The sequence below is a fragment of the Syngnathus typhle genome, linkage group LG4 (assembly GCF_033458585.1).
Source record: "Syngnathus typhle isolate RoL2023-S1 ecotype Sweden linkage group LG4, RoL_Styp_1.0, whole genome shotgun sequence".
In the NCBI taxonomy this organism is placed as follows: domain Eukaryota; kingdom Metazoa; phylum Chordata; class Actinopteri; order Syngnathiformes; family Syngnathidae; genus Syngnathus; species Syngnathus typhle.
Window position 1 is genome coordinate 11026447 of NC_083741.1, and position 15940 is coordinate 11042386.

At 39.1% G+C, this 15940-nt stretch overlaps 1 protein-coding gene across 1 annotated transcript; it reads left to right on the top strand.

The window, feature by feature from the left end:
• The first annotated feature begins 528 nt into the window (after window positions 1-528).
• On the top strand, window positions 529-10319 carry cd151l (CD151 antigen, like). Its single transcript, XM_061277151.1, has 8 exons — window positions 529-712; window positions 2798-2882; window positions 3983-4174; window positions 5543-5617; window positions 8129-8233; window positions 8762-8920; window positions 9028-9114; window positions 9204-10319. The coding sequence occupies exons 2-8, from the start codon at window positions 2799-2801 to the stop codon at window positions 9261-9263; spliced, it is 762 nt and encodes a 253-aa protein (XP_061133135.1). The 5' UTR covers window positions 529-712; window position 2798; the 3' UTR covers window positions 9264-10319.
• The last annotated feature ends 5621 nt before the right edge of the window (window positions 10320-15940 follow it).

Consider the following 15940-nt stretch of genomic DNA (forward strand, 5'->3'; position numbering starts at 1 on the left):
GAAGAAAACCATTGCCACCCAGTGGTCAATAAGGTTCGTTACACACAATTCTGCATGGGTCGTGTAAGTTTGAAAAGCACCCTGTAAGCCATAGACGTCTATTAGACGTCTGGTCTCGTATAGACCTAATTTAGACGTCATGCATGATGCAGAGCATTCCCACACAACTATGACCACAAAAATAAATAGTAAGAAAAAAAAAGGTTGTAGTTGGAGCAAAATAACAACATGGTACAGCATCAATGCGTCCATACAACTTCAGAACACCTTCTGCCTGGGTTCAATTAAAGCAACATTAAAAGTATGGTTAGTTGATGAAAGTGTGAAATGAATATGAATAAACCGCTGCTTGTCGTGTATTAATAAATTGCTTCTTTTCGTGCATTTTGGGTGGGTTCACCTGTACTCACAAAATGAATGTTTTTAATGTTACAAAAAGTAACAATATAATTATTCAAGTTGTTTGAGATCGCTGGTTTGGTATGAAGCCAACAATATTCTGTATGTGGCCTCCGGACAGGAAAAAGACGCACGTTCTCCCGGAAGGTGTCCTGGGGTGGAGCTTGTGTGGGTCGCAATCGTGGGATAGTTTTCGCTCACTCGCCTTGGAAACCAAAAGGGCTAAGTGAAAAAGAAAAAAGAAAAACAAGCAACGTTTAGAATTCCTGTGTCCATTTCAATCTTTTGTCAAGACTATAATCGCAAATAACAGGTAAGTGAACGCGGGGATGACTCGGTTTTACCTCACACGGGCTACTTCCAACCTCTGCAGGAATACCGTCTTTTCGATCGCTGATGACTAACGTAACGTCGAAAACAATTAATAAGCATTTATGTTTGCTTCCCCGGTGAAGTTGATCTTACTAATATGAAAAATAAAAACACAGTTTTAGCCCTAAATATCCCAACATGACTGGTTAGCTTCGTGATGCACCCTCATTTGCGTTTTCAGCTAAGATTCTTTGATTTTTATTGTTATAAACCAAACTACAGCCAATATTTAGTCATTAGTCAACTTCATTCATTGCACGTTCAAACGATTATAAACTAGGGATAAGGCCCCATAGTGACGTCATGACTACCGCTGAACGCTCTTGGGGACGTTCAGGTGAGGCTCAGATTATATTGGATATGATAAAAACAAGAAAGAAAAAAAAAACACCCAAGTAATCCATAGGAAATAACCCAGATGTTCTCAGAGGAGTATATCGCATTTATATAAGAGCACTTTTAAAAAGATACGCACATCTAGACTTCAAATCTGATGTCAATACAGGTACAATAACTGCATCAAAATATTCTACATTTATGAAGATGCTCAATACAATGCTGTGTAGATGAATATTTACAGTATATGACGGGTCTTTTTTTTTTTTTCAAAACTGAATTTAACTTTGCCCAGCTTGATGTTTCTTCTAGCATCTTATCGTGCACATCATGCTGCATGCTAAATTTATATTCAAAAACATGCAATTGATGGAGAATTTTATTTATTAATTTTATTCATTTTAACTTAATTTTATGTTGTCATCCGAGTCCAACTTTTTGTTTTTCTTCTAACTTCGAGTATGTGGAGTTTATAGACAGGATTTATTGAGATTGAGACAAGGATGCGGGATGGACACAATACAACTGTCTAATAAGAAATATAACTTTGATATACTGGCTGCTTATGCAATTCAAAGCAGTGTCAAGACTCTTCAACTCGTTCCACGTGTTTGATTAACTTATATTTAATGTTGTTTTTCAAGGAGACTAGTAACCAATATATTTTGACAATAATCGTTTGTAGCAAAAAGGAAAATATGTACAAAAAATAATAATAATAATATTAATAGTGTTGAAATCCCTATAGGATGTTTATTAAATTAAACCAATAAACCTTTCAGCTTTACATTTTTTTTTTTTTTTTTTTTTAATCTTAGAAGTGTAGCTCCCAGGCTCTATTTAAGGAAGTTAAATAGTTAAATAGTATTTTCTTTAGCACAAAATAACTACAAAAACAACACAACAATCAATAGCTTTTGTTTGCATTTAATTCCCAGGCACATGCTAAAAGTGTCAGGTCTGTGACCAGCAGATGGTCAACAGATTCACTAAAGTGTTCTCTCTAAATTGAAATTAAGGGATCACCATTTGTCGAATGAGGGAAGGGAAGAGAGTCAATAGGAGTCATCTGGAGAGCGGCAAGTCCGAGCGTGACTAGCAAATCGGCAAGGTGGAGTGAGGTTCAAAAGGATGTTAGCAAATGGGTGATTTGGCTTCATAATTCAGACTGTGCCATTCCAAAGGTCTCCTGTATGTCATATAATAATGAAATTCTCAAGACATGAATTGTCAGACATTATTCACAAGCTATCCAAACAGCGGTTGCAAAATTTAAGGAAAAAGCCCCATGACTCTCAGCTTGTACCTTACGCTTGCTTACTCATGGATCTCTCTCTGTACACATGGAATAAAGCAATCTGTGACTGAGTCACTACATATCTAATATTCCTCGCCCATAAATTGCTGTAGCCGTGCAACATTTCATTATGCTTAATGTATTAAGCTTGAATTTAAATGTTGCTTTCTGTTTTGTTCGTTTTTCAAAACGATATTAAAATGAAAAAGTTGCAGTCTATTAAAAGACATTAAACATGATACATTTACAATATACTAACTATATGGTCATTAAATTCAGGTACAGTTGTTATACTTAGTCATTCTTTTTCACAGCTAATGAAAGAGGTCTAAGGTTAAGCAAACTTAAGGTGCATAACGTCTTCATTTATCGTGTGTTTTGTTCATTGTTCAGAATGGGTGCAAATGAAGAGAAGAAAGAAACATGCGGAACCATCTGCCTGAAATACCTACTGATCACATTCAATGTCCTATTTTGGGTAAGTCTCCATACAATAAGTATCAATGCAATATGTTCATCCAGAGCTGCATAAATACATTCGCCAATATTGATTGGTCAATCGTTTTATTTTGACCAGTGATTTGTAGCCAATTTTTTACATGTTGTCCAACCAAGTACTACATATTGTGCTAATAATTTCCTGGCAACTTTCACATATTATTATGATTAACTGTAATGTATTAAAAACACAGGTGAATTTAAGGTGCTACATCATTTGACTTTGTTTTTTAAAAAAAAGTTATATTATCTCGGCAAAGATTTGAGACCAACCAATGTCTGTACCTCTTGTTACCACTTGGGGGTGCTGTACACTTTATTTCAAGGTTCTCAATTAGATATTTGTGGATGTTAATAATAATAATGTTTTATAATACATTATTCACTTATTTTTTGCAAGATATTTGAGGAGTATGTTGCAAAAAATTTGTTATTATTTTAAAGGCGTTTGCCCATACAATTGGCCCTCTTGTGAATGCCCTCTTTTTTACATTACGTTCCCTATATACAGAGTTAAACATGACATGATTTAGTTTTATATTGTTTTAAATAGTATCTTACAGCTATTAAAAACCACAAATTCAAAATCAAAGCAGTTTGAATATTACAAAATAACTAATTGAAAGAGTTATTTTGACTAGAAATTAGGTAAAAAAGTATTTTCCTTAAATTAATCTGTGTAATGATCTTAACCTTTTATAAAATATTCACCCATGATCTGAATGAACGTTTGTCTGATATTCAAATACACAATTTCAAATCTATCGAGATGTATAATGCACAAATAGTAATACTAGTTGGACAAATAGTTTTTGGAACCCTGTAATTGTACCCATGGGTTATCTCAAACCATTTGATCAAAACCAATTTGATCTATTTGTTAAAGATGAGAATCAATGCAGGTGAAAGCTCCCACGAGCTATCTCTCACAGTAACTGTGACTGTCCATCACTTCAATAACTGTAATTCGTCAGCATAAGATGTGTGTTGACATGAATCCTCTCGTATGTCAGTTCACGCTCATTCATTTGCGACGCCTCCTCCTCTCGAGAGCTGACTCATGTTGTGTTCTTCTCTTAGCTCGCTGGGGGCGTTGTGATGGGTGTGGGTGTTTGGACTTTGTTTGAAAAGAGCGACTACATCAGCCTTCTCCCCTCCATGACATATGCCGCCTCTGCCTACATACTGGTCCTCGCTGGAGCCATCGTCATGGTAACAGGCGTTCTGGGATGCTGTGCCACCTTCAAGGAGCAGAGGATGCTGCTGCGAGTGGTAAGAGACTGGCAGAGACACTGCAACCAAAACGATCGCACAACCACTACATGGAAAATAGTGGAGGCACCTTATAAAGGTTTTTGTTTTGTGTGGCATTAGAAGATTATACATAGCAACATGACAAGTGTCTGCAATCTTTGTGGAATCTTCTATAAAAACATGGCATAAGCACTTCAAATATCCCCCAATATGTGCATCTAAAAATGTGTACAACTTACACGATCTCTTATGCTTTTTTAAGCAGCCTAAACAAATTGAGTTAAAAGGCTACCCCAAAATGGATTTTCAATTTGGAGAAAACTTAACTGTAGCGGTGTGAAATAAGTACTCTAAGATGTTGTGATTATGTGATTGAAAACAAGTGTCCGGCTGTGTGAGTGTGTATCTTGTGTATTTTCAAATGCCTCGTGCTTCCTGAAAAGCTAAGATTAGGCCGATGAATCACAGTGACGGAATGAACGTGTCGCCAAGGAGAGATGCTATCGAGATCGTTAAAGAGGGCAAACATAAGGGAGGAAAGAGGCTGATTCATGGGACTCCTGTGTTTGCGGGCACTATGCGCTGCCTTAGCAGCAGTGGAGATAGATGCCTCAGCTATGTAAACATCACAGGTTGTCACTTTACTGGGTAGCAGTCGAAAAAGGCAAACAAACCAAACTCAATGTACAGCTGTATCTGCTTAAGCCTCACCAAGATGAGGAGGAAAAGTCAGACACAAATGGTAACAAAGTTGAAGTTCAGCCCTGTGAATCAGCCTGCTGAGTCATGTTGGCAGTAATTACAGTGTAACCTTAAGATGCCTGCTGGATGATCACGAGCACTTCTCGGGAGTAGGACACTGCTGCAGCCAACAATCATTTTTCCCTCACACTTGGTGTGGGTCTGTCACGCTAGAGCGATATGTTTTAATTTTTGTCCTCGTCTCATGGGTCGATTGCAGAATGTTCTTTTCAGATAGCTAGACTGTTGCGGTATGGTACATTTCTTTTTCGATTAATGTCAAAGTCGTGGCACGTTTTTGTTCTCATGGTCTGTGTTGTAGTCAGTCTACAAATTGCATCCCAAATTGCTCAGCATTGAGAGATCTAAATAGCACAACTATTAAATAGTCCACTACTCTCGGTCAAGGTCCTTTAATTCTGATCAATCCTCCTCTCAATTGCCATGGGCCTGTTCACCAATCCCATGGGTGTCAAACTCCTTTTTGTTAAAGAATAATGCATAAAACGCCATAATTTGACCATTGCACAGCACTGCCCTATATGTTCTAAACCGAGTCATATCATAGTTCTATTTGTAGCCTTACTATTTTCTTTGAATATCCATTGCTGTGTTTACAAATATATCATTTGTATCTGTCTCCAGTATTTTGTCCTGCTGCTGTGTATTTTCCTTTTGGAGATCCTTGCTGGTGTCCTGGCTTATATCTACTATCGGCAGGTAAGCTACGCTAAAATCTTTTTCATTATTTTAAAAAGCACCTTTCAGGATTAACGTACTGCGAGGCAAAGTGAGCATGACCTTAGTATTACATGTGTTGTTGTTTTTTCTTCTCATCCTTTGGGGTTTGCCGTAGGGCTGTCACTAACAAATCTTTTTATTATTGACTGATTATCCTCTTGATTATTTCATCAATTATTCAGGAAATTTCCCAGAATAATATTTATTGTATTCACTTTTTTGCAAAAAAAATAATAATCCAGTATTACCTTTGCCACTGGATGTTGAACCGACTACTGTTCGTATTTGCTGTTTGAAATTTGAAACATAACTAAAGAGGACAATTTTTCCGTTTTCCCATTTTGCATTCACATTGCATTAAATTACACAATAGTTTTTCCACCAGCATCCCAGCCTGACAAGTCTAAAGGCCCCACTGTTTAAAACCATACTGCTCATTATAAATTTCTTGCTTATAATACACAAATTGTCTGCCAAGTTCTTTGTCTGTCAAGTGCTTTGTCTTCTTTATTCACTTTTTACGACTCTTACCTGAGCTAAATCAATCCTCATCCATGAAAACTAGTGAGGCTGTTAAAAGCTCCCATGGAAAATCTTTTCTAAATCACTCAGTCTGTAAGGCTCATTTGGCAAACGACACAGCATTGTCCAGTCGTTTTGCCTTCCACTTCTCATTTTATTTATATGATTATTTGTAGAAAATAACAAAGGAGTGTTTTATTGAGTAAAAAAGGTGATATAATTTTTTATCACAGCAACAAAAGTAGTGTAGCAAGAATGAAATCCACTATTTTATGTTTCAAAGACTCAGCTTTACTTGCATTGTACTCTGAAGTTGAGTAACTTTTAGTTTCTACTGAAATGATTGTTCATAGTTTTGAATCTTTTTCAATTAAATTTCAAATGAGCCCCGTTCTTTGATGCTGCTTGGAGAAGAAGCTTTGTGATACATTCATTATTGTGCCATCTACAGACACGTAATGTCTTTTAGCGCTTCGTCGCATTGGAAGTATTGCCGCTTTGCATAACACACACATGCTTGCACACAGGCGTCGGTTTACTCACCACCATCCATCATTGTCATAGTGCTTCTATACAGAAGAATGAAACAACGTAGGTGCATGTGGGCGATGGCTCGAGCTTTATTTCTGGTCTCTTTTCCAATTCATAGCTGCACTTGATCTTATCCCGGTGAAGATGCTTCATGTTATTGGCCTTTCACTTTCAGTCTGGAAAAAAACAAATACATGGTAAAAAACGTGCCTATACTCTTAATCGAAAATTGCGTAATTCACATTAAGTAATGCACATTTTGTGACATCACATAAGATAAAAAAAAAAACGTATATCACAAAGACGTATTGCGATGCTTTTTTTTTTCCCCTCGGAAGCTATTTGTTGCTTTGCGTTGCATTGCACAGCATGCAACACCAGAGGTCAGCACCTACTGTTGGAACAAGCAATAGGAGAAAGCTAGCACCTGGTGTGCGTGCGCTGGAGATTACGTTATTTACAAGTATTCTGGTATTACCATCTACCAAGAACAATGTTGATTTCTTAAGGGGGCACAATGCACTCAGCTCAGAGTGCATCGTCTCCTCTTACATTTGGATTGAATGGTGGGCCACAGTGAGGCATTGTTAGACTCATCAATTCTCATCTAGGTCCTCATTTCACACGTAGGCCTTTTAATCACTGTCTGGTAAGTTGAGAGACCGAGTTGGACATTGTACAAGACACACTTTCTGTCTTACCTTGTGTGTTTTCAATAAGACCCAAATAAACTAATTAATATTGTGTCTGGCTCCAATAAATGAGTCCATATGACAATGACCTGCTTGCTGCAGCTGAGGGAGTAACTGGCCCAAATAAAAGTCAGTTTGCCACTTTTCTCTCCTCCTTGTTTCAGTTTTGTTATTAATTATTTGACACGTCAAATAAACTTGAATTACACTTGGGTAAAATGCCAACACGACAGAGATAAACAATCAAGGCAAGTCAAATGAGGTGTGTCGACTCGTAAATTGTTCTTTTCACTTCACTTCCTCAAGTGCATATAGGTGTTGAACTGCCAGTCGCTTCCTTTTCCTCCTCCCTCTCTAATCTCACTCTGTCCTCTACATTTCCTCCCATCATTCATTCCCTTGATATTTCTGTCATGCTTTGATTTACAGTGGTTTCCCCACTGGCTTGTTGCCATAGAAACTGAGTCCCTCCAGACCTCCCTGCGCCGCCATTGAGCATTCTTGAGAATAAAACACATAAGACCGCCCCCCCAACCACACTCACACACACACACACACACACACACACACTTCCTCTCAACGTATTAGTCGACAACGTGTATCACGAAGACAGCATATTAATCTAATCCGTGCCAAAATTAAGAGTTGCAACTCATTTATTACCAGCCGTGGTCTGTGCTGGACTGTGATGAATTGTGTGGCCACGTTGTGAGTTGCGTGTGCATTTATCTGTGTCTGTGGCCAGTTAAATGAGGAGCTGAAACAGAACCTGAAGGAGACCATGGTCCAGAAGTATCAACAGAAGACTCATGAGCACGTTACCACTGCTGTGGATAAACTGCAACAGGAGGTAACTAGTTCCATACATGTCGCCCATGTGTGAGCACAAACTATAAGACCATTTTACACGACACTTATAAGAAAGTGGATGTCAGCCTTTTGGAATTATTGGTATTGGACCAACATTTCTACATAAATTGGTTAGAAATGGTGAACTGAACTGTATGTGATCAATGGGAAACAATACGGTTAGGACGTTTTGGCATTAAACGTTTGTAAAATAGTCCTTTCAATTTTTTTCGTACAACCAATTATTATAATTCAGAGGGCCGCATCTTTACAGTTATTGGTCAAATTCTAGAAAATGCCAAGCTAGATAGATTCGTTTATTGGCTCATTGGTCATGAAGTTTAGTGTAGGTATTGAGGCCAAGCAGTTTTCCATCATTTGAAGGTTTGGATGGTAGCAGTTCACTCTTTTAGGTGGTTTATGGAGCATCATTTGTGACCTATGGCTATCAAAAGTCAAAGCTATCTATATTTTTTCATTTTCTCTCCTAATGTACGATTATGTATTCTGCGTCTGTCTCCCCCATCAGTTCAAGTGCTGCGGGAGCGACAATTCATCCGACTGGGAGAGGAGTGTCTGGATCCGCTCCCAGGACGGAGACGGCAGGGTGGTGCCTGACAGCTGCTGTAAGTCTCCATCCTTGCTGTGTGGACGTGGGGGGCACCCGTCCAACATCTACAAGGTTGAGGTGAGTCTCTGCCAGACGCTGGTGATCCCGAAGCCATTAATGATTCGAATGACTAACATAGTATGTGATTGCGCTCACACAACACATCTTTTTGTTTTTTTCTTTAGGGTGGCTGTATCTCAAAACTGGAGAAATTTATTCAAGACCACCTCAAGATCATTGGAGCAGTGGGTGTTGGGATTGCCTGTGTACAGGTAAGCAAAAATGTCCCTTTTTCAAACACCAAAATCATGAAGACATTACTTTTATATTATTTTTTTTTGCATCTCCATTCAACATTCAGATTATCGGGATGGTGTTTACGTGCTGCCTATACCACCGTCTCAAGTCGGAGCCATACTGAAGACAAAAAGGAGATGCATGAAGTCACCTCGTCGACATGCTCAAATATCTCATCACTTTTCTTGTGGAGGGAGGTGATGGATTAATTGATCTATCTGAGTTTGTTTAAGTGGTCGGGGAAGAAAAACAATTATGGTTATACAATAAATAATTAGGCATTCAAATTAGAGTCTTAAGATCACAGCACTGAGGAAAAACTGTTGGGATTTTTGCCTCTGAATATTTTATTTAGCCCTCTGTGGAAATTCAAGGTACAATATGATGTTATGTCATGCTAGTGTGGTGGCCTGATTTGTGGGCTAAACCCCGGTAACAGAATTTCTTATTTTCCCAGCATCACCAGCTACACATTTTAACAAGCCCACTCGTTTGCATGTTAACTAACCACTCATACATTTGTCTTCCATGCCTTATAAATTACCAACCCTAAGTCGTATCACCATTTTTTTTTTTTAGTTTTTTTTTTTTAGTTTTTTTTTTTTTTTATACTTTGTGAATGTGAGCTATAACTGCAGTTGAGCTTTTATTGCCTAATGTGTCTTCACATAGCAACGTGCCACTGTTAGATCCGACTCTTATCCCCCCAGCGTGTTGGCAAGGACACTTTATCTGCCAGACTGATGGTACAATGACTGCACCTTTCTCACCAGCATAAGTGCACCATCTTTGTAATCACACAATAGTGCCAGGATTTTAACTATTTATATCTCGTCTGACGTGCAAAGCTGACTTGATATTGTAATGTGTGTTGCCTATCAACATTGCCATTTTATATTTGACTGTATTTTTTTTTCTACCACTGATGCAAAAAATAGACACTGAATGACCTCTGTGCGCATCTACTTTACCAAATAATCAGATTAATCAATGCTGTATATAGATGATCTTTTTAAGTTAAGATTTTGTTTACTTTTCATATGATCAATGTTAGAGTTTGACAGTGTGCAGAATCAGGTACTGACATTCTTTTGCATCAGTAATCTTGTTCCTCAAAAACATCTTGACAAACTCATCAGGCACGAATTTGCGTTTAATAAATAACCATCAAAATCAAAAACTGTTTTTCTACTGTGTTTTTTTTCACTAGGTCAGAAATGAGCAGCAATTTTTGGGACAGGGCGGTCAATATTATCCAGCTAAGAAAAACATGTTGTGCAGTCCAACAATGACCTTCACATGTCAGTGGTCAGGTCAGGCCACCCCCTTAACAAAACTAAACAAAAATCTCAAAAATGCCATAGACCTGCTTACCAGTAAGCAGTGGCCTCTCCGTGATTGCCACAGGCTTACAGGTGCATTAGTGTATTGATCAATTCCCTAATGTCGCTGTGCTGCGGGGCTGTCAGCTCCGATGGTGAAACATTTCTCCGACAACTGACCCTAACCCTCGTTTAAACCCTACTTTGAAACCCTAAACCTTGGTTTGAATCCTAAGTTGAAACCCTAACCCTCGTTTTAAACCTTACTATGAAACCCTAACTCTAGTTTAAATCCTATGTTGAAACCCTAACCCTAGTTTTAAACCCTACTTTGAAATCCAACCCCTAGTTTTAAAACTACTTTGAAACCCTAACCCCTAGCCCTAACCTTAACCCTACTTTGAAACCCTTATCTTAACCCTAACCCTACTTTGAATCCCTAAACCTAGCTTGAAAACCGACTTTAAAACCCTAACTCTAGTTTTAAACCCTACCCTAACCCTAGTTTTATGACCTGTTGTAATGCTGATTGTGTGTCAGCAATGTTACTGCGGCGGCAGCAGTGCTTGAGTGCAAACACAGGGAGGCGGCACCCACCGCATTTCCATCAACTCAACAGCTGGTGAATATGTGCAAAAACACCCAGGGGCTATTCAAGATTACCTCCCTTCAATAGCTCCAGTTCCTAATATAAGCAGGAAAGAAACAGACCTTTGCACATTGAAAATGATGTTAAAATGGGTGCATACCATCGTGATAAATTGATTGGAATAGTTTTGATATGAATGAGTTTTTGTTTGTCTGAAATTCAGCTTGTGCTTTATTGCCACCCTGTTGGAAATCATATTACACCATGTGCTACAGTGCAATAATTGGTTTCTGCTGTGATGTTTGAAAAATACAAATTAAGTCAAATATTAGTTCCCGTGCAAATTTCTCCCCGCAACAATGGGGCGATTAAACACATGAAAATCCCAATTCTCTGTGCAGTTTACATTCAGCACACCCTGTGAAACGGCACTCGTCTTTTTACAAAATCATCAGGTGTTTTTCTATTCGTGGTGGGGTGGAAGCAGTTAATGTGCTCATTGCAGTGAAAGTACTTCAACACATGGCAATTTTATCCGAGCACTTCCAACAAGACCTCTGTGGAACACAGGTTTTCTGCCGTCCCTTTATCTTCACTTGTTGTCTAATTCCGGCTTCAAATAAAGGCCTGTGAACAACAAGTGTTCCCCAAGTAATGCTCCCTGCTGATGAAAGCCATAACTCTCCCTCGTCTATCTCACGAGGCAGGGGTGCAGGACACTGCCTGTTCTTGTTTGCCGTGACAGCCAACACACGAGCTAACACAAACGTTAATAATGCCGGCCTATGACATTTCTAAAGTATCTTTCCACTCGTGCCAATGCGGTTGTCTGTTCGCAGCACATCATCTTCCGTAGAAGAGAGCTGTATGCTATTTTCAGATGGAGAACCCTTTTACAGCCTCCTCATTCACCTCCTCTCTGCACTTGATTTTCCTGGAAGCTGATTGGATTTCTGCTTGCCTGCATGCTGAATCAAGCAGGAATTGTGTTTCTTTGTGACAGGCAAACAAGTGAAGGAATTTGTGTCTCTTCTGACCCATGGGCAAAGAAAACCCAAAGTACATAGCTTAGCCTTGATGCTATTACTGGCATGATATTGAACTTTAACCCTGGCAGCGTGGGATCACGAACATTGTTTTTTTTAATCTGCTTCGTAGCATTTACCTTCTGTCAAAACAACGCCCAAGGAAATTTGGACCATGCTCATTGTTTAGATGTTCCTAGACACAATAAATGGTTGATTATGTCCCCCGGCCGTTTTAATTTTGAGCACTAACTGAAATCTCAATCCTGGTCATTTAGTATAATCATGCAAATGTAATTAAGCCAAACATTTTGGGTGCTTCAGGCTTGTTTACGTTCAGGCATGACTGCACACAGCAAGGTCGATCCCCTTATCCACGTTAATGCAACATTGGTGACCTCTGAACTTACATTGAGAAATATTCCCACAAAGCCGTGTTGTTGGATCTGCAATAGACGACTGTAAATTTGCAATCTTGACTGGGAACACCTCGGATCCCGATGTTGTTCACATTTCACGAGTTTGACGATTTGTGTATCCATCTTGAGAGTGAGAAAGTGCTTATAACATAAAAGAGAAAGAATTGTTTGGTGTCGATTATTTTATGGTCTCTGGTTGCTGTGATTTTCACTCCATCAACTCTGGCGATGTTACACTTGAAAGCAAGCGAGTGAGAACTCATTTTGTGCATGCGGCGCTTCATTCGCTCTTTCATCGCTGCTCTTAGTGCAGATGTCTCATTCTGATTCACTGTGTGACTTCATGTATAACTGAGCAGAGGGACAACAAATGTAATCATGTGTCTGTAGATGGCAGCAAGACTCTTGGTCTATCCGTCTCAATAACATGAGGGGGAAAAGCCGGTTCTGTCTTGGCTGTCAAGGGCCACCGATAAAATTGAAATTAATATAATAGTGCATGAAGAAAAAGAAAAATCCACGAAATGAATTCCTTGGCTGTCTAAGATCTTCTCGCCATTTGCAAAACATGAATGCACACCTGTGCACAAATTCGAGCTTAATTCATGTCTCAATGCACGGTTTGTCCTCTAAATATTTGCATTGGTTTGCTAAAAGCCATAACATGCAGATATGAATTACTAGAGCATGATTAATGGAGCTTCCATCACACATCTTCCATGACTCATTTAGCAGCAGAAGCTCCACAGAATATTTTCTTCTCTCTTGTTTAACCTGTAAAGTGGATTACTGGCTGATTGTATTGTATTTTGCTTTTTGAGCAGTGACATAACATTTAAATCTGCATTCCCCTAACGTGTGAGCCCCCAAAAAACATTCAGGCTTTGTATTAAAACCTGTCCCTGAGCTGCCTCTTGGCTTGAAGGCCTGCAAGTCGTTGGATATGCACGCGCTGAAGAAGAGCAACTTTATCGGCTCCAGTGTGCTGACAGGAGCCTCTTATCCTTCTGGATGCACACCGTGCAGTTTGTCACTCACTTGTTCTGTCAGGCTCACTTCAGCACTCGCCAGCTCCCTGAAGCGTAGCGCCCAACATCTGGCCCTCCGTCCCTTTTCGGGTCATATCCAATTCAGGAGGATGCATGCGATTCTGAGTCTTGTCGGACTTTCTAAAGACGGCCTGAGCAGATGGTCCAAGTTTAATGAGGTAACTTTTTTGTCTGTAGGAAAGACAATTTGTCTTCATGTTGGAACCGATGGATTTTTTTGCTGCTTTATTTTCATGATTTTAAATGACAGCACATGTCGTCGATACCAATCAATCCGATGAAGCGAAGCACTCGAAAAGTTTCTGCCAAACCTACAGGTATTCAATTATTGCGGGTCTCATCATAGTGATAGTTACTACACAAAGGTGTATATTTTTGCACATTGTATACATCATGTATATTTTTTGCAGGAAATGGAATTTGAAATGTAAATGTACATGCTGGACCGGTCCCCAGCAAAGTAATAACTGTACAACTATAAATAAACTATATGCAATTAGTATTCTGGAAAAAAACAAGACATTTCTTACAGAAGACAGCAACAAATTTGCATGCTCGACCAGCCGGTCTAATTACATCTGCGGGTTGTTTAAAACGTACGATAATAGTGGCAGGGCTTGAATTAAACGGCTTCTTTGTGCCGACTCCATGCCTTTAAAGCTTTCATTACTGCAAGTGCAAGTGATTTAGGTGTTCAAAAAAAACCTGCGAAGGTCAATATTTCTGATTTGATTAGAGATCCCTATCGTCATTAACTCTTCATTAAAAAATCGTATTATGTGAACAAGTTTTTGGCTGGCATTTGATTTGACAAATGTGTAATATCTCAAACCTGACAATTAGCTGCAATGACTGTGACATATGTATTATGGGGACTTTGAGCAGCGGGTGAATTTTTACATCATCTGGAGAAAACCGATTGACGTATTGAACATTTGTCATATCCACAACACACTATTTCTGTTTAATATAGTTATCCAGAGACAGCCTGCTGTTTTGCGTGTGTATTGTATACGTACAGATAGAGCACAGATGTTTACTTTCCTAACTGACTTGAAACTGAGCAGCACTAACACAAAAAACACTGAATGTACCACAATATTGCAATAATAATAATGATAATAATAATAATGTTTTCTATTTTCAAGGCAATAATTGTGTTGGGATTATGACATTTTTAGTATTACATTGGACGAGAGACCCCAAGGCATAAGTACGTCTGATTCCCACTCATTCACACTGTCTGATTCATTTGCACTAATTACCAGTCATTCAAATCTACAAATTAAGTAAATGTCATATTCGGATCGGAAACTATTTTAGAATATTTGAAAATGCTGTTAATGCTCCACTTCCCTTTGGCTTGCCTTTTCCCTCGATTAAGCAATGTTTTATGAGACAATGTGACATTGTTTTATCATTTATAAATGAAATTAAGTAAACTATAGTTGTTGATCACCCAGAGTTGCCCTCCAGCTTGGCCGTGCGTGCGTGCGTATGTGGGAATGGGGTAATCTAAGGAGGATATTTGGATCTAAAGGGGTTGTGTGCATTCGAGACATCATTGGTATAAGTTGGTAGCGTGCAAGCCAACTGCTGTTTGTCATGTGGGCTTCAAGTTGCTGTCAGTGGCACCCGCAACTGCATGTTGAAGCAATGGCCTCTGGAAGCCTCGCTGTCCTATAGCGTGCATCTTGTGAGTCTGTTTTCTCACGCATTTGACACTGGGAGGGTCAACAAGCTTGATGGCCAAACACTTGGGTCAGTAAAATGCATCCAAATGCAGTATACCATGTGCACGCACGCACGGCTTCGCATTATAAGGAAGATGTAGGCCTAATTAGATGAGGGGATCTTCTATTTGGATGAACACATTTGAGCAAAGTAGCGACTTTCCACATGACTGTTTAACGCTACACAACAATGACCCATGACACTATCAAGATATTCCCTACTTTGTTTTAATCCACCAAAAAGTGCAGAGCTAATGATCAGGTGTGTAATTGTCATGTCAATTGACAGAGGCAGAGATCATTCAGTCAAAATATCCACCAGTCACCTTCCAGACCTGCAGGAGGCAGAGAAAAAACTGCCACATCACAATTCACCAAACTTCCTGTCAGGTGCCAGGGATGGTCTTATTGCCTACAGACCAGCATGTGAGCTGGACGAACAAATAAGTGTTAATGAAAATAGAAAAGCTTAAACGGGAAAAGCAAAGAAGAAAACCCAAAGATACTCCTCAGTTCCTGGTAGGAAAATGACTTGGATGTTTGGTTAATGCTTTGTTTGATGAAATGTTTGGTGTGAGCTACATGCTGTGTTTATCTGAAATTTGAGTGGCTCAATCAATTTGAAGTATTCACAAAGGCAAAGTGGATGTTTATTTTTGGCATA